We start from the raw sequence: 18,119 nt of genomic DNA on the forward strand, positions 1-18,119 counted from the left end.
CAGTTTTGTTTTTTCTGGATACGAGGATGGGAGTTCTTCTGGTTGGTGACAACTTATAAGGTGAGGATTCTATTTGAAAATTTTTTCCCCTAGTGGCCATCCTCTCCCCCTCCAGAGGTCAGATGATGAAACTGCTTAGAGAGGTTCTTGCCCACATTTTAACAGCCAGTTAGTAAGAAGTGGAATTCAGATCCAGAACTCTGGAAACTCCCAAAGACCCTGCCCTTGCATGATCTCAAGTTGTTTCTCAAGCTAAAGAAAGTGAACTCTTTCCAAAGAGATATGGGGTGATTTGGTTTTCCTTTTATAAGCATTTTTTTCTAAGTTTGAAAGCAACAATTATTTGGAAAATATTTAGAAATTACTGAAATGTTTAAAGAAAAAGTAAAAAATTATTCCCAGCATAACTACTGATAATACTGGGTAATATTGTTCCAGTTTTTTTCTGTGAAAATATATATTATCAGTAAAATTTGAATAATACTTCAAACTGTTTTATATTTTGCTTTTCATTTAACATTATCTCATGTTATTATTCTTTGTAAACATGATTTTTAATTACTAAATAATGTTTCATCATATGAATGGGCCATAATTTATTTAACGGTCTTCTATTATTGCTTTCTCAGTTTCCAGCTTTTTACAATGATAAATATGCAATTTACCGTTCTGCATAAATATTTGTTCTCTTCTCTTATTATTTCTTGAAGACAGGGGATAATACCGGGTAAATCGGTATGAATATTTTAAGGCATTTGATACATCATGACAAATTGTTTACCAAAAGGGTTCTACTGGCAGAATGAGAGTGCCTCACACGGCACCCTCACCAGGACTTGAGTATCACCCTTAAAAAGCCTGGTTATGTTTTGATAAGGAGCATGCCATGGTTCCATCACACTGGTTACAGTGTCCAGAGGATCGCAGGGGCCAAGGCCAGGCAGCGAAACCAGTTAGGAGACCGCTGCGATGATCCGGGTGGGACGCGACGGGGACTTGAGGCTAGGCAGCAGGGATGGAGGAATGAGAACACGCGCGGGGCTTGTAGAATATTCGATGCAGGGCGAGGGATCGGTGCTGATAAGATAATTCTGCGCTGCGCCGGGTGCAGGGGAGGGCGGAGGCTGCACGTCCGGCTCCGGCCTCCTCCGCGCCTTGCTCAGCACCGACCTGTGAGGTTGGTCGAGGCGCGAACCCCGCCCACCCCTTTAACAGGGACACTCCCCTTTAAGGCGGGCGCCCGCGCGCACCCCGGCCCCGCCCTTCGGGGGCGCGCGCGGCGGTCGCGGCGCCGGCTCCGCCGGGAGCGCACGTGCCGGCGCCGGGCGGAGAGGGAGGCGGGAGCGGGGCCGCGGGAGGAGGGGAGGCGCCGGGGGCGCGCGCGCGCGCGCTGGGCGCTGCTGGGCTGCGGCGGCGGCGGCGGCGGTTACTATGGCGGAGTCGGCCAGAGCCTCCTCCTTCTTCCCCCTTGTCGTCCTCCTGCTCGCTGGCAGCGGCGGGTCCGGGCCCCGGGGGATCCAGGGTGAGTCCCGGGGCTGGGAGCGGGGGCCGGGATGGAGAGGGCCGGGCGAGGGCGAGGCCTCGAGCCGCGGTCCCTGGGCTACAGCGCGCCCCCTCCCCAAGCGCACAATATGGCCGGGCGGGGGGCGCGGAGGAGTCGGGGTGACCCTCGGTCAGCTTCCCCCGACCTCCGAGGCGCTGCAGCTCAGCGGCGACCGAGCACACGCCGGGCCCCTGGGGACCTGAGCCCTCTTCAGGCGGAACTGGATTCGGGTAGCTCTCGGGGGTCGCGCTCCCAGCATCCTCCTGTTCCATAGAGGGGAGTCTGGGCTTCCCTCTTAAAGATTTGGAGGTCTATGATTTCTGCCCTTCAGCGTGTCCAGGGGTGGGGGGCTTTATTCCCTCCCTCCAGATGCTCCTGGGGGGCATCTTTTCTCCCGCCAAGATTGTGGGGATCGGGCAGTGGGGTCTTTGCTTCTCCAAGGTATCCTGATGTTGAGAGTCCTTGCGCACCTCAGGCTACAGGGGAAGGGGTCTCTAACCTTTCCTTCAGGTCCTGCGCTTGGGGTGTTTCTTCCCCTCCCTCCCTAATGTTCTGGGAAAGGGAGCCACATTTCCCCTTCACTCAGTGCCTTGAGTTCAGTGGGGCAAAACCCCTCACCTCCAGCACACATGTCCTGTGGAAGCTATTTGGAGGAAATGGGACGAACAGGCCCCTAAACCTTTTTGGAGCTTGGCTCTGGAGTCTCTCTAACCCTACCAACCTAGTTCCCCAAGGGTTAGTCTGAATCTAGGTGTATTTGCTTTCCTCCTCGCTTCCCCCACCCCACCCCAGGGGGCCCATTCAGTTAATCACTTTGTGGATGCCTTTCAGGGGAAATCCTAGAACCTGTCTCCAATCCCCAAGATTATTTAAGGATCCCACCTCTGGAGTGTCTCTCCAGACCTTGGTCAGTATTTATTTACCTTCCCACATGCTCCCTCTTCCCAGCCCAACCCCCAGTTCCCTCACCCTCACACACCCCTTGCCTTCCAACCCCCACAGCCTGCTGCTGCCTGACACCACCCCCACCCTTCCCACTGTTGAGGTGGGTATCATTCTGTGGGACACTCCACTGGGTGTGTTGTTTATGAGGCTTTGGGGGCTGAGGAGAGCGGATGAAACCCTAAAATACTTCATTTGAGAGAGTCATCTCAAATGTGTTTTGGCATTGGGGTAGCAGATGAAGGTTATATTTGGCAGTTATATTGAAGTGATTATTGACCCACAGATGGATCTGGGAGAGATGATCAGGATTGTATTCTCTCCCGATGTACAAAGCCTGCTGCTCTCACTTCTCAGCAGCCCCTAACCTTCCAGCAATGGGAGATCCAGTGTGTGTTCTGTGGCTCTCCTCGCCACTAAAAAGAATGATTCTCAGGTGGGTTCAGGCTTCTTTAACAAACCAGACAATCAGGAAGAGACACCATGCCACTTTGGAGTCTCAAAAACAAATTAATTATCTCTGGCTTTGATATTTGTTCCCAGTGGTGTAGCCTGTGCAGTGGGGTCTTTGTTCACTGGTTAATGCTTCTGTTAAGCACCTCGTGTGTGTTCTTTGGTCTGGCTGCTCTGTGGCATGGGTGTCTGCCGTGGGGTCTGATAAACATGGTGAAGGTGTATGAACACAGCCTGACATTTGTGATGAGATAATGATTTTCATGAATAAGGATGTTTGCCGGGCCTTATTATGGGCCATGTTTTTGGAATGTGTAACATAATGTTCTCTAGTGGGGTAGTAAAAGAAAAAGGAGGCCCAACCTTCAGGTTTGTCTTTTTATGTGTGTAGGAATAAATCTTTAAATTCCTTGCATAGGAATTTTTATCCTGCCCCTAATATATCCAAGATTTTTAACAATCATTTCCCCACTGATTTGGTGTGGTGTTTGTGGGGTTTTTCTTGTTGCTATGAGCCTAGTTAAGGATGTTTAATTGATAATCCAACTGGTTCTGAATGGGGCAGAGTTCATTTTTTGTAACCTTCCTAAAATGGATGTTTGTTGGGGTGAAGGTGGGTGAGCATAATGGGGAGTTAGTCTCTTTTTTTGGTAAATTGGAAATTAGGTTGTGTGTCCAGCAAACATTCTCAAGTGCCTTTAAACTTCTTGGCCAGACACTACAGTTTTTTCCGGGACACATCTAGTTGCCAATAGTGCATGTTATGGAGACCACTGTTGCAAAAGGCTCAAAGTAAAACGTCAGTTCTGGGAAAATAGAGGCTGTAGGATAACAAGAAGTTGATTTTTTTTCCCCTCCCCTGTGTTTCCTATATAGTGCTCTCCTGTGTGGGCTGGAGAAGTGGCAGAGCCAGGCAGCTCTGATGCCTGGAAGTTGGACATGATATGAGGGCAGTAAGGGATAGGTGTCTCTGTTAATTAATGAATTAAGTAGGACTCAGTAACAGGCCAGTGATAAGGAGAGTGAGTTTAAATTAGAAATAGCATCCGTTTGGTAGGTGTACCACGTTTTAAGGCCGAGCTTTGGAATTTTCACATTAGTATTTAAAATGTAAAATTGAGTTAGTAGCAGGAGAACATGACATTCATTTCTTAAGACAAAAGCAACAAGAGAGACATTTGACGTTCTCATAGGAACATTTTGAATTTCTGTGAACAGACTAAAAATCTAATTTCAAGCCAAGTCTTGTAATTTTGTTGAGTGGACATGGATTTGAACTACAGTGGAAGTGAACTCTTGTAAAAGAAAAGAGAATCTGATTAGTTTTGTTTAAACAGCTCCTGGAACAGATGTGATAAGACATATTAAAATGGCTACTCTGGTTAAAGGTTAGAGCCAGATGGAGGGAGGAGGCTGGTTTTCAGCCCTAGAACTTCGCTCCCTTACAGATTGTCCTTGAACAAGTAACTTAACCTTTCTGTGACTGCCTCAGTTTTCCCTCGATAAAGTAGGGAAGTATTCTGTGTCACTCTTATTGGGACATTCGTGAGACTGACTTACTGATAGCCAGTTGGCAGGGAGGTATTTTTAGACACAGTTTCTGACTTCAGTGAATAAGCAATGTTGGGTTACTTTTTATCTTATGGGGCAGATAACATACTCTGTGATTGATAGATGCACCACATGTTACAGTGTAGTTAATTTCTTCTTCTTTGTGCCTTTTTGTAGACTTGTTTCAGATTTCCTCAAGTTAATTTCTGTCTCTGGCAGGCTCTTACATCGGAGACGGGGCAGCATACCTGTGCTAATCAAAGGCAGTCTGGAGGGAGTGACCTGCTTTAGGCTTTATTGGTTTGGCAACGTTTTAATTCTTACGCAACTCTGGGTATGTTTATGGCACTATGTAAATGTTACATAAGAACATGGAGGCTGAGAGGTGGCCAGAATGGTGACTCTGAACCCAGGAAGGTTAGACTGAGGACTTCATGTGAAAGGACCTTGGGAATCTGCAGTCAGTCCAGGAGGAAGCTGCACTTTATTTTCCTCTAAAAACCTTTTTAGATGATTGTGTCTTTCAGATGGATTGCTGTGTTACAAATAGGTTTATTCTCCACCGGTGAGCTAATTGTAACCTTGCTACCAAAATACGAATCAGTAAATGTTGAGACGTGCTGCTTCTTTCAGCATGTCCTGTTGAAGCTGCTTGTTGCATTTTGGAACATGAGTTGAATTGCGTTGCAGTCTGTTCTCATAATAACTCAGGAGTACAGGGTGTTGAGGTGGAATGGAATTCTCAGTTCATGGCGCTTTAGGTCATCTTTATTTTTGAAGGTTAAATTAGAATACTGAAGTGGCTCTTTTGTTTTAATTTTGAAATCTTTATTGTTTACTGTTCAGTTTTTGCTCAGAGCAGCAGTGAACATTAATTCTGGAATCTCGCGTCTTTGTCTTGAGTTCTTGTGTTATTTGTCTATTGTAGCAGGAGTTGATGTAAGAGGATCTCATCTCATTTTCCTTTCTGTATTTATAAAAAGAAAATCCTAGAGTCCTCTTTCTCATCAATCCCTCTGATGCTGGACGGGCTGCAGGCATCCGTAGCCCATCAGTTCCACCTGGACTGGGAATGTGGAAACCTTTTAAATAATCAGCTCCTCAGATCCAATGTTTCCCTGCAGTCTAACTTGAATTTCTTTCACTCTGCAGGCACTGCCTCATGGCCAGGTTCAAATACCTGCTCTGAGTTTTTGCTCTTCTCAGTTTTTCTGTCTCATGCATGGTTTAACCTCATCTTGGGTTTCAGAGGCACCATCCCTGCTCTTGTCTGTTTTCTCTGCCTGCTGGCTTCTCCATTATGGATATATGGAACACCAAGCAAAAATACTATCTCTTTCCCTTACTCTGTAGAGTTGCCAGAGTTTGGTTGAGCTGTGAAGTTTCCATCCCAGGCAATCTTATCTGCTCTCTAGGTTTCAGAGTGCCGCTTGAAGCAACTCTGGTCTTTTTGGTTTTCTTCTTTCTCTACCCAGTCTTAAGCCTCCATTTGTCTTGCTAAATATTTTGGATTTAACATAATGAAAGTAACTGCCTTTTCCATCACCCCTAATATTTACACAGTTACATATAGGAGATTTCTTTATTCATTCTGTTGGGTATGTGCCTAGAATAGTTTTTGGCATGGGAAAATAACAGAGAACAAGATGAACAAAAGTCCCTAAATCTGTACTGTTATGGAATTTACAATTGCAGTGGATTATACTGAAAATAAATATGTAAATACAATTAACAGTCATGAGTGCTGTGAAGAAAATAAAACAGGATGATGTGCTATAGTGTGACTGGAGCTGCCATTTCACACCTCTCTCAGTTTCATTGTTTTATCTGTAAAATGGGGCTAGTATAGTCAAATCTCATTATTTGTAGTAGTTATGTTATGTAAAGTTGCTGCTAACACTGAATTAGCAGATCCTGAACCATTGCTCCTAGGGGAAATACAGGGTTAGGTTCCTGTGAGCCTCTGGTCACATTTTTATCAACCTTTCAATATATAACCTTGTTTTATGTGTTTCTGTTCAAAGACATCTTATTTAATATATGCTGTTGATATATTAACATTGAATTTAGCTGACAACGGCATTATTAACTCATGCTTGAACCAAGCTTTTGTAACATGTTTTTTCTATGTATGGCATATTGCTATCTTCTTGTGCTTACGAACACTAGACAGCCCTTTAGCACTAGGTGTGGGGGCCATTTTAAACAGCAAAATCATCAATGGAGAAATGGCAGTAAATATACTGCAAAAAGGACACTTGTTTACAATATGAGAGCTGAAGCAAGAAGGGAGAGTGTTGTTTTGTTTGACCTCAGTTGGGAACATGAGTGTCACAAATTTTTCACAGTTCTGCATGTCCTTGAATGACCAGGAAAGACCAGGAAAGTACCATGAGCATTGATTTTGGGGTTACAAATAAATTTTAGTGAGCAGACAAATTCAAAAATATGGAATCTGTGAATAATGAGGATCAACTATATTTTGTTAGAACTGTACAAAAGTGGTAGAGATAAAGTTGTACTGTGGAATTTCAAGGACTCCTAAATGGTTTTACTGAACCAGAATTTTAATACATACAGTTAGAAGTCTTGTTTCCAGACTGTAAACTAAACATGTATATGCATGTTGAGTACCTACAATGGTACTGAAATATTTTAACACATATTTATTGAGCACCTGCCATATGCCAGGCACTGTTGTAGGTGCTGGGATAGAGCAGTACATCAGAGGAGACAAAACTGCCTTCCTTCTTGAAGCTTACCTTCTAGCAGGTGAGAGAGATAGTAAACAAAGTCCCTTACTCTGTAAGGGATAAAATGTAAAGTGATTGTTCCTACCACAGCCCACCCTCCGCTCACCATTTCCCCAAGATTCCCTGCCTTTGGTGCACACACACCTCCTCCAGTTATTCAGTCAAACACTAGTCTTTGCACATGTAGTTAAGGTCCCAGTCAGTTGACCTTCAGATAGGGAGGCTATCATGGTCCGCCTGAACTAATTGAACTACCCCTTTAAAAGCAGAGAAATTTCTCAGCTGATTGCAGAAGAGGAAGTCAGAGATGCTCCAGCTGGCTTGGAAGCAGGCAAACATCCATGTTGTGAACTGCCCATCCCAACAGGCATGTGGCAAAGAACTTCAGGCGAACTCTAGAAGCTGAGAGTAGTCCCCAGCTGATAGCTAGGGATACAGCGGGGACTTATGCCCTTCATCTGCAAGGCAATGGATTTGCTAACAAGCAGTAAGCTTGGAAGAGGACCCAATCCTAGATGTGAAGGCAGCTCTAGGGGTGACACTAGTCATGCTGTGCCTGGACTTCTGACCTGCAGAAACTGTGATCTAGTAAATAGGTGTTCTTTGAAAAGATGTGTGTGTGGGGTGGGGATGAGTCAGATGGTGATGATGAAGACAAGTAAGGCAGGAGAGGGGATATTCCAAGCCTATCTTGGGATATACGGGAAATATCCCAAGATAGGCTTGCGGATGCTTGAGGCCTGGTTCTCAGCCATCTCATCATTTGCATATGAAAAGAAGTCCTTGGGCCACATGTGGCTTTCATCTGCCTGTAACCTTTTTCTAGATATTTGTGAATGTTTGGAGGGTAGAGGGGATTATGGGTGCTTTGAGGATGAACTTTTTTGGTGCTTAGGATGTTCGAGTCTGGGAATTGAAGCTTTTTTTTTTCTTTTTTTTGTAGTCGGAGAACCTACTTAACCCCAAATCCTCATATATTGTCTTGGTGTATGTTTGTGTATTACCTTCGATACTTGTAGTAGATAATATTGAATCAAATTCAATCGGTGTTCCTTTCTGACATACAGACCCCCTCCCCTACCAAATGCTTCTATCCTCTCTACTTTTCCCCAAAAAGTCGATGTGAAGAACTGGCTTATTCTTCTTATGGCTTTGGCCTTTCACAGAGCCTTGTATACTTTAAGTACTTAATAAATTTGTTTAATTAAATTCATTCATTTCTTTTCCATCCTCTCAGCAAAATCCTTGGAAAATAATTCCAATTCTGTCCTGTTATATTTTTATCATTTCCGTGTGTGTGTGTGTGTGTGTGTATGTATATATATATATTTATCTCAGTCACTTAAAAATGCTGTGAACATGTATTTGTAAGTTACTGGGAACATAATAATCTCTCTTCCTACTTTACCTCTTTCATCTGTTTATTATACCACCTACCCATTTTATTCCAGCCAAATGAACTTGATCTCTCAACCTCATTAGTTTTATTCTCAATTTGGCTATTTTTTTTTTCTCCTTCATTGTCCCAGATGCCTGAAACAGTCATTCCTATCCCTCTTCTCACTCAAAACTGTGACATACACTGTCTCCTCTCTACTCATCCATAGTGTAGTAAATAGGTCAGGAAGAAAATACCAGTGATAAATATTCTTCCCTGTCCTAATGAGCCAGAAGTATGTCTATTTAGATGCAACAAAGAAAGAAAACAGAATGGTTTTACGTGTTCAATATAAACTAAAAGCTAAGGAGAAATACAAGTTCCTGGCAGGTGGTCTAAGTATGACAGCTGAATCTGCACACTCTGGTCCCAGGAACACTGGACGCACTCCCTCGTGACAGTGCCACTCATTCCAGTTTTACCTTGACGTTCTCCTAGGCAGCAGGTGGGCCCTTGCTAGATGTTCAGGTATTTACAGTCAGCCATAAATTAAGTTGCAATGACAGGTCTCCTTAGCATAAACATCAAAAGTCTCTTTTGAGTGAGAACAAAGCTTTCATTCTCTAGACCTGAGGCTTAAGGTCGAACTTGTTTAAACAGCTCTCTAGGGTTGGGTTTGTCTCCAAGTAGAATGTCAGAAAGGCGGTTTGCAGAATGGATATAGTGTGGAGCTGGCTTTTCAAACACCTTTCTCTTATGCAAACCCCATTCCAAGACCTTTTCCCAGATTGGAATTAAATACCAAGCTTATCGTTAAATCTGTGGTTTTTACACCCTCCCCCCCCATACAAATAGCTTCCTTTATTAAGTCGGTTATATTTTTTTCATAAGTGCTTTTTACCAGTACTTTTTTTTTGTTTTTTTCTAGATACCACCAATGGCACATGTAAAATTTGACTTTATTGTAGCTATTGAGTACTTGAAAGCTTTTGTTTGTTTTAATGTATTTTTTAAAAAATCTAATTTTGATAATTATGAAAGGTGAAAATGTAACTTGGGTCTTTTATTTATTTTTTTATTTATGTTTTAACAGCATGTGATTGGTTACTGCTGACAGATTTTTTAACTCAGGCTAGTTACAACTTTGACTGCTGGTATAGTATCATCAGTTCCCAGTTACTGCCTTCCCAACCTTTTCCCCCACAAGAGAACCAAACATTTCCTCTATTTTGTGTCAGTACTAGACACCTCTGTTTTTTAACCTGATTCAGAGTTTCATAAACATTTTGGTGATTGTCTAGATGCATAGCTGTTGAACGATTTTTTTTCTTTGTAAAAGTGGGACCCTTTTAAAAATGATAATGTAGAAACGTATATAAAATGAATGAAAGCTGAGCAACTCTGGCAGAGTCCCCCTCTGTCCCTTAAATTATTGGGCTGAGATTTATTGAGCACAGTGCTATTTGCCAGGCACTGTGCTAGATACAGTGGGAAAATGGCAGAAAGGACGCTGGTTCCCTCTTTGTGGAGTTCAGCGGTTCCTGGGACATCGTGGAGACCCTAAGGATTCAGGAGGAAGAGAGTTTGAAAAACACAGTACCTCCTGGTTTTTTTCCTATGCATGTATTAGAGTTTTTTGTTTTTGTAACTGAGATTATATTGTACATACTGTTTTGCAAATAGGGATTTATGGTAGTAGTTTTTAATTTTGGTAAAATATGCATAACAGAAAATTTACCATTTTAACCATTTTAAAGTGTTCAATTCATTGGTATTAAGTACCTTCATAATGTTGTACAAGCCATTGCCGCTATCTAGTTCCAGAACTTTTTCTTGTTTTTTTTTTTTTTTTTTTTTTGAGACAGAGTCTTGCTCTGTTGCCCTGGCTAGAGTGAGTGCCATGTTGTCAGCCTAGCTCACAGCAACCTCAAACTCCTGGGCTCAAGCGATCCTACTGCCTCAGCCTCCCAAGTAGCTGGGACTACAGGCATGCGCCACCATGTCCGGCTAATTTTTTCTATATATTTTTAGTTGTCCAGATAATTTCTTTCTCTTTTTTTTTGGTAGAGCCGGGGTCTCACTCTTGCTCAGGCTGGTCTCGAACTTCTGAGCTCAAATGATCCACCCGCCTCGGCCTCCCAGAGTGCTAGGATTACAGGTGTGAGCTACCGCGCTGGCCCAGAAATTTTTCATTACGCCCAGAAAACCCTATACTCATTAAGCAGTCACTCCCCATCCCTAACCCCCCCACTACTAGTCTGCTTTCTAGATATTTCATATAAATGGAATCATAATATGTGGCTTCTTTTACTTAACATAGTATTTTCAAGGTTCATCCATATTGTAGCGTGTATCAGTTTATTTCTTTTTATGGCTGAATAATATTCCATCATATGAATATACCATATTTTTTTATCCATTCATCATTTTATGGACATTTGAGTTGTTTTTGCCTTTCGGCTATTGTGAATAGGTGACTAGTACTGTTATGAATATTCGCACAAGTTTTTGTTTGAGCATAGTTCAGTTCTTATGTGTCTATACCTAGGAGTAGAATTGCTTGATTATATGGTAATTCTATGTTTAACTCATTGAGGAGCCATCAAACTTTTTTCCACAGCAACATACCTATCATGTACATTCTTATGAACAACATGCAGAGTTCCAATTTCTCTCAGTCTTCACCAACACTTGTTATTTTTCGTTTTCATTTTCTTATGGCTTTCCTAGTGGGTGTGAAGTGGTGTCTCATTGTGGTTTGATTTGCATTTGAATTCGAAATGCATTTGAGGCCTGGCATTGTGGCTTATGCCTGTAATCCCAGCACTTTGGGAGGCTAAGAGGGGAGGATTGCTTGAGGTCAGGAGTTCAAGACCAGCCTGGGCAAAATAGGGAGATTCCACCCCCACCCCTCATCTCTACAAAAAATAAAATTAGCCAGGCATGGTGGTACTGGCGGCATGTGCCTGTAGTTCCAGCTACTTGGGAGGCTGCTGTGGGAGATCACTTGAGTCAGGAGTTTGAGGTTACAGTGAGCTATGATTATGCCACTGCACTCTAGCCTGGGCAAGAGAGTGAGACCTTGTCTCTAAAAGAATAAAAAATTTTTAAGAATCCATAGTTGAAATGTATTTGAGATGATGTTGAACATCTTTTCATGTGCTTCTTGGCCATTTGTATATCATCTTTGGAGAAATGTCTGTTCAGGTCTTTTACCCAGCTTTTTGTTGGTTTTTTTGTTGTTGAGTTTTAAGAGTTATTTATATATTCAAGATACTAGGTTATTATCAGGTATATGATTTGCAAATCATTTTTCCCATTCTTTGGGTTGTCTTGTCACTCTCTTGATACTGTCCTTTGATGCACGAAAGTTTTTAATTTTGATGAACTCCAGTTTATCTATTTTTCTCTTGTTGCTTGTGCCTTTGGTGTCATATCTAAGGAACCATTACCTAATCCACGGTCACGAAGATTTATCCCTCTTTACTTAGAGTTTTAGACTATAAGTTTTAGCTCGTATGTTTAGATCTTTGATGTATTTTGAGTTAATTTTTATGCATAGTGTAAGGTAAGGGTCTGACTTGATTCTTTTCCATGTGGATATCCAGTTGTCTAGCACCATTTGTTGAAGAGACTTCTTTCCCCCTGAATGTTCTAGGCACTCTTGTTGAAAATCAGTTAATCATAGATGTATGGGCTTATTTCTGAATTTCAGTTCTGTTCCATTGATTTATATGTCTATACTTATGCCAGTATCTCTCTGATTAACTATAGCTTTGTAGTAAGTTCCAAATCAGGACATGTGAATTCTCCAGCTTCATTATTTTTTTTCCTTAAGATTGTTTTGATTACTCAGGATCATTTGCAATTCCATGTGAATTTTAGGATCAGCTTTTCCATTTCTGCAAAAAAAAAAAAAAAAAGGCCATTGGGATTTTAATCAGGATTTTATTGACGCTTGTCATATATATAATTTAGATATATTATATAACCACATATTAATAGTATACATTAGTATGTATAATTTAATCTATGTTGGAGGGCAAATTGGGTTGTCAGTTTTTCATTATCACTCAATTTGCAAGAAAATTCCTCTTAAAAATATATTAGTGCATCAAAGAATCCCTAGAAGAATATACATCAAACATGTAATAGTAAATATCTCTGGGGCAGGAATTAAAAGGGCTCTGTGGTGTTTGACATTTTTTTAAAGCAAAGAAATATGGATTACTTTTGTAAGCAGAAAAAAACAAACTGGTAAAGATAAAGTATTAAAAAATCCAAACCTGGAATTTATAATTCTGTAACTAACAGTTACAGTGACTGGACCTCCCTAGCAAGTAGAATTCTACACAGTGAAATGCAGAATTGGAAAGCAATTCTAGTAGTAGCAAGTGAGAGCGTTGATGTATTTGATTCAATCTCAGCGGCTGGGTGGGAGGATGGCCAGGAGGTTGGAGATGTTAGACTGCAGGCCTGTGGGGAGGATGGGCCTGCGGTAGAGCACAACGTGAGTGGAAGCTTTACCGGATAAAGACCAGTACCATGTGAGCTCTCTCAGTGAGATCTTTTCCTAATATGGTGGGGTTGGGCTAGGAGAAATATGGTACAGAACACACGACCGGGATAATGAGATTGGAGAAGCCACCAAGTTAGGCTAGGCATTAGTGATTGCAGACTTTAAAAAAGAGTGAGAACTAACATCACAAAAAGAGACAGCTGGAAATTATGTGCCTTGTGAGTATTCTAACCAAAAATTTGAACCTGAATCAAATCAAACCTCTCAGTCTAATTACTGGTTTATAGAAAATACAGAGGAGAGAGGAACATGTTAAATGACACCTCAGGGAGTCCGTCTTACAAAATCCAGAAGGTGGAAAACTACAGCACAAATGGCCTAGGTTCTTCAACAAATAATTTGCAAGGGAAAATAACAGATCAAGGGAGAAACCTACAGATTAAGGGAGGTTTAAGAGACCTCTCAGTCAAGTGTAGGGAAAGGACCTTATTTGTATCTGGATTTGAACAAGCCAACTGTTTAAAAATTTTTTTTGAGACAATAGAGGACTTTTGAACACTGGACATTTGATGATATTAAGGCTATTATCAATTATTTTAGGTGTGATAATATTGTGGGAAGCTGGACAATTTAAAATATAACTTGCAGAAGATTCCCATGTCACTAACAAAAAAAGGCATTTAAAAACATTCAAGGTGGCAGAAATCTGCTGGAGAATCAGTGGCTGTTGTAGTAGGAATAATTGTACACTTTACTGGCACTTTGCTAAGTGTGTACCAATTATCTTACTCCTCCAAGCCACGCTATGAAGCAGAGTCTCTTGTTATCCCCATTTTATAGTTGGGCAGCTGAGGCCAGTGAGCTTCAGAAGCTTGCCCAGTATTGCTCAGCTAACAAGCGATGGAGCCAGGATTCAAAGTTAGGCTGTCTGACCTCAGAGCCCAGGTTGTTAACCACTAATGTATCCCCCTAAAGGCGCTCTCAGAGATAGAGAAGATAGTAGAGAAAACAAAAGAATTATTTCCTCCATTTTTATTGAGAAGCATACTGTGGAAATACACATAACCCAATTCTTTTGAAATAGACAAGTCATAGAGGTTGGATACCTCTGGAAGTGGTTAAAAGTTTAAAACCAATCTTGTCTTCATAGTTCTTTTGCAATAAATGTTACTTTATTCTTAATTCTTAATTCTTACTTCTAATTCTTAGTTATAAATGTATAGGATGTTTTGGAACTAATTAAAGAAGTAGGTCTTTGTGGCAAATTTTATCTCCTAAATGATTGCAACTATATCTTCCATCCCACATGTTCTTCTTACAGTGCAACTTTGATACTCCCACTAATAGTTGGGTCTGTCCTGTTCTCCCTTGAATTTGGGTGGAGGCTTGACTGCTTCGACCTACAGTATATGGCAGATGCGATGCTGTGTGACTTACAAGGCTAGGCCATTAAAAGGATACAGTTTTTGCCTCGTTCATTCCTTTTGGGGCCTTGCTCTGGGGAAGCCAGCTGTCATTCTTCAGGGAGCTTAAGCTAGCCCACACAAAGGGACTACAGGTTGAACATCCCTAATCCGAAATCTCAAATGCTCCAAAATCCGAAACTTTTTGAGTGCCAACACACTCAAAGGTCACGCTCAAAAGAAATGCTCATTGGAGCAGTATGTATATGCAATTATGACAAAATCGGAAAAAATCAGAAATCTGAAACATTTCTGGTCCCGAGTGTTTCAGATAAGGGATACTGAACTTGTACTTGGAGAGGACCACGTAAAGAACGAATGCACTCAGCCACAGCCAGCGTCAACTGCCAGGTGTGAGTGAGTGCACCTTCACATGATCCCAGGTCCCGCCTCGAAGTCTTCATGTGAAGTCCCTGCTGCCCTGCCCAACTTCCTGTCCCTTGCAAGAATAAACAGTTGTTTTATGCCACAAGTTTTGGGGCAATTTGTTACACAGCCATAGTAACTGGAACAGTATTCTTTTTCCTCCCATCTTGAAGGACTTTGGTGTTATCATCATAAATGGCCATTTTTTTGTTTGTTTTGAGACAGGGTCTTGCTCTGTTGCCTGGGCTAGAGTGCAGTGGTGTCATCATAGCTCACTATAACCTCAAACTCCTGGATTCAAGCAATTCTCCTGCCTCAGCCTCCCAAGTAGCTGAGACTATGAGACTACAGGTGCTTGCCACCACACCCAGCTAATTTTTCTATTTTTTGTAGAGATGGGGCCTTGCACTTGCTCAGGCTTGTCTCGAACTCCTGGCCTCAAGCAATGCTCCCACCTTGGCCTCCCAAAATACTAGGATTATAGGCACGAGCCACCGCGCCCAGCCAAATGGCCATGTTTTGAGCAAATATTTAGTGTGGGTCTATTAGAATTCAGCCCTAGAGATACAGAGGTGAATGGAACACAGTCTGTTTCTTTAAATGGCATTTTAGCCAGAAGACTGTTAGATTGACCTGTTACTCCCATCTGTAAAGAGATTTATGGGGAGGGCCAGGCGAGGTGGCTCATGCCTGTAATCTTAGCCCTCTGGGAGGCCAAGGTGGGCGGATTGTTTGAGCTCAGGAGTTCGAGACCAGCCTGAGCAAGAACGAGACCCCATCTCTACTAAAAAAAATAGAAAGAAATAATCTGGACAACTAAAAATATATAGAAAAAATTAGCTGGGCATGGTGGCACATGCCTGTAGTCCCAGCTACTTGAGAGGCTGAGGCAGGAGGATCGCTTGAGCCCAGGAGTTTGAGGTTGCTGTGAGCTAGGCTAATGCTATGGCACTCACTCTAGCCAGGGCAACACAGTGAGACTCTGTCTCAAAAAAAAAAAAAATTTCCGAGGAGACCCCAGTTGCTATGCTAGTGGGATCTATAATAAAAGTTAGGGCCACTAAACCCAAGAAAACATTATTACCCACTTGAGAGAAGGTCGCAGTGTGATTTCTCTAAGGTCCAGGCAGTCTAATAATTTGGAACTTTTTTTAGGAGGCAAATATGCATGTGAATAAAGGGAAAGACTTGATCTGGACTTTCAAAGACCTTCGTAAGGTCTGTACAAGATAGTTATTTTAAAGTCACAAGGGATTAAAGGAATTTACACTGTAGAGAACTGTCTTAGCTGGGTGCAGTGGCGCATACCTGTAGTCCCAGCTACTCATGAGGCTAAGATGGGAAGATGCATAAGGCCAGGAGTTTGAGGCTGGGGAGTGATCACACCTGTGAACAGCCTGTGCACTCCAGCCTGGGCAACATAGCAAGACCTCATCTCTCTCTCTCTCTTTTTTTTTTTGGAGACAGACTCTTGCTCTGTGGCCCCGGCTAGAGTACAGTGGTGTCATCATACCTCAATACAACCTCAAACTCCTGGGCTCACGCAGTTCTCCTGCCTCAGCCTCCCAGGTAGCTGGGATTACAAGCATGCACCACCATACCTGGCTAGTTTTTTCTATTTTTAGTAGAGACAGGGTCTTGCTCTTGCAGAAGCTGGTCTCAAACTCCTGAGCTCAAGTGATCCTCCAGTCTTGGCCTCACAGAGTGCTAGGATCACAGGTATGAGCCACCACACCTGGCCAGAGACCTCATCTCTAAAAAATTTTTTAAAAAAAGAACTGTCTTAAAAAATAAAGTAGGGGAAAAGTGCCACTTCTGTAATACTGGTAGACTCGCCAATATGAAGTAAGGAATTCATGGTGAAACTTTGAGGTTTTCAATGGCACTGTTATCTTGGGCTATAACACACTGAATCCCTGGAGATAAACTGCAGGAAGACATGGTGAGGCTAAGAATGCGTTGAGGGTGATGTAAATAATACTTGCAGGATGAAGAGTCTGATCATCCTGAAGATGTTCCTAGTGGTTGTAGCCCTGAGGGCCAGGAGTGCTGGATGTTGTCAGAAGGGATGTCCTAGAATGCTAGGTGGTGTGGAAAACACACAGGGCTTAGGGTCTGGAGACCTGAGTTGGAGGTGTGGCTCCATCATTTGCAGCTTTACCATTTGTGAGCCTCTTAGCTTCTCTGAGGCTGTGGGGCAGCTCCCCCTGCCTCAGCTCCCTGCGTTCCTGTGGGCATCACAGAGAATGAATGTGACAACTCTTGATAAAATAACACACTGTATCTGTGCACAGTGCTTTATTATGGGAAACAAAACTGAAAACATCCTACCCTAATATAAAACCGGTGTCTCTGATCCTAAAACCAGAGTTGTATAGAGTTATGGTTTTTGTTCTGTCCCAAGGAAACTGTACGGGTTTGAGTGTGGTCCGGGGAAGAATAAAATAATCATGGTTGTAGTAGGCTGTCCGTAGCAAGGTGGCCTGTCTGATAGGTGCTCTCATTGGGAAGGATGAGGGCTGAGAGGCAGCTTTTGATCAAGTTATGAAATCACGAAGAGGAAGGGCAACACAGGCTGATTTGGTCACCAAATCTTGGGAACTGTAGAACTAGAAGGTTGTCTGATGGAATTTGAAAGAGGCAAGTTTAGCTCACAGGACAGCACTCTATAACTAGTAACTAAATTTATGAAATTTCTTATCCCCAAGGAGAAATTAACATATGGTAAAATTCATAATTACCATAGCTTCAAAAAATTTTAGACATTCCTGGACCTTCATCTATTAGGACAGTCTTGGATATTTTGGTGTGTGCCTCTTACCTTTTAAGCGTGGCGCCATCGCACTGCGCTCTCCTACACCTGTTCCTGGTATTGGTCTGGGATAGGATGTTGGGCCAAGTGGCTGTGAGTCTAACCCTGGGAATTCTTGGGAATTCCTGGGTGAGCCACGGTGTCACTGGGTGCCCTGTCTTCTGAGGGCTGGCTGTGTTAGATGCCTTCATAATATGCAGCTAGACAGAGTCTGCCCAGGTTGGGACTTGTCAGCCCTTCTGAAAACACAGCCTCTCTCATGAATCAAATTTGCATTTACATCCTACCACAAACCACTTTCTAATCATACTTTGGAACCATGTTCAAATCCTGCCAAAG

The 18,119-nt window shown here is 42.5% G+C and overlaps 1 protein-coding gene across 1 annotated transcript in view; it reads left to right on the plus strand.

Moving 5' to 3' along the window:
• The first annotated feature begins 1,340 nt into the window (after nucleotides 1-1,340).
• The window catches only part of ACVR1B (activin A receptor, type IB), a 36,278-nt gene continuing 19,499 nt past the window's right edge, over nucleotides 1,341-18,119 (plus strand). Inside the window, exon 1 of the mRNA XM_012654496.1 lies at nucleotides 1,341-1,522. Coding sequence (XP_012509950.1) covers nucleotides 1,432-1,522 — 91 coding nt within the window. The 5' untranslated portion in view covers nucleotides 1,341-1,431. The remainder of the gene's footprint in view (nucleotides 1,523-18,119) is intronic.

Source organism: Propithecus coquereli, unplaced genomic scaffold, assembly GCF_000956105.1.
Source record: "Propithecus coquereli isolate 6110/MARCELLA unplaced genomic scaffold, Pcoq_1.0 Scaffold111, whole genome shotgun sequence".
Lineage (NCBI taxonomy): Eukaryota > Metazoa > Chordata > Mammalia > Primates > Indriidae > Propithecus > Propithecus coquereli.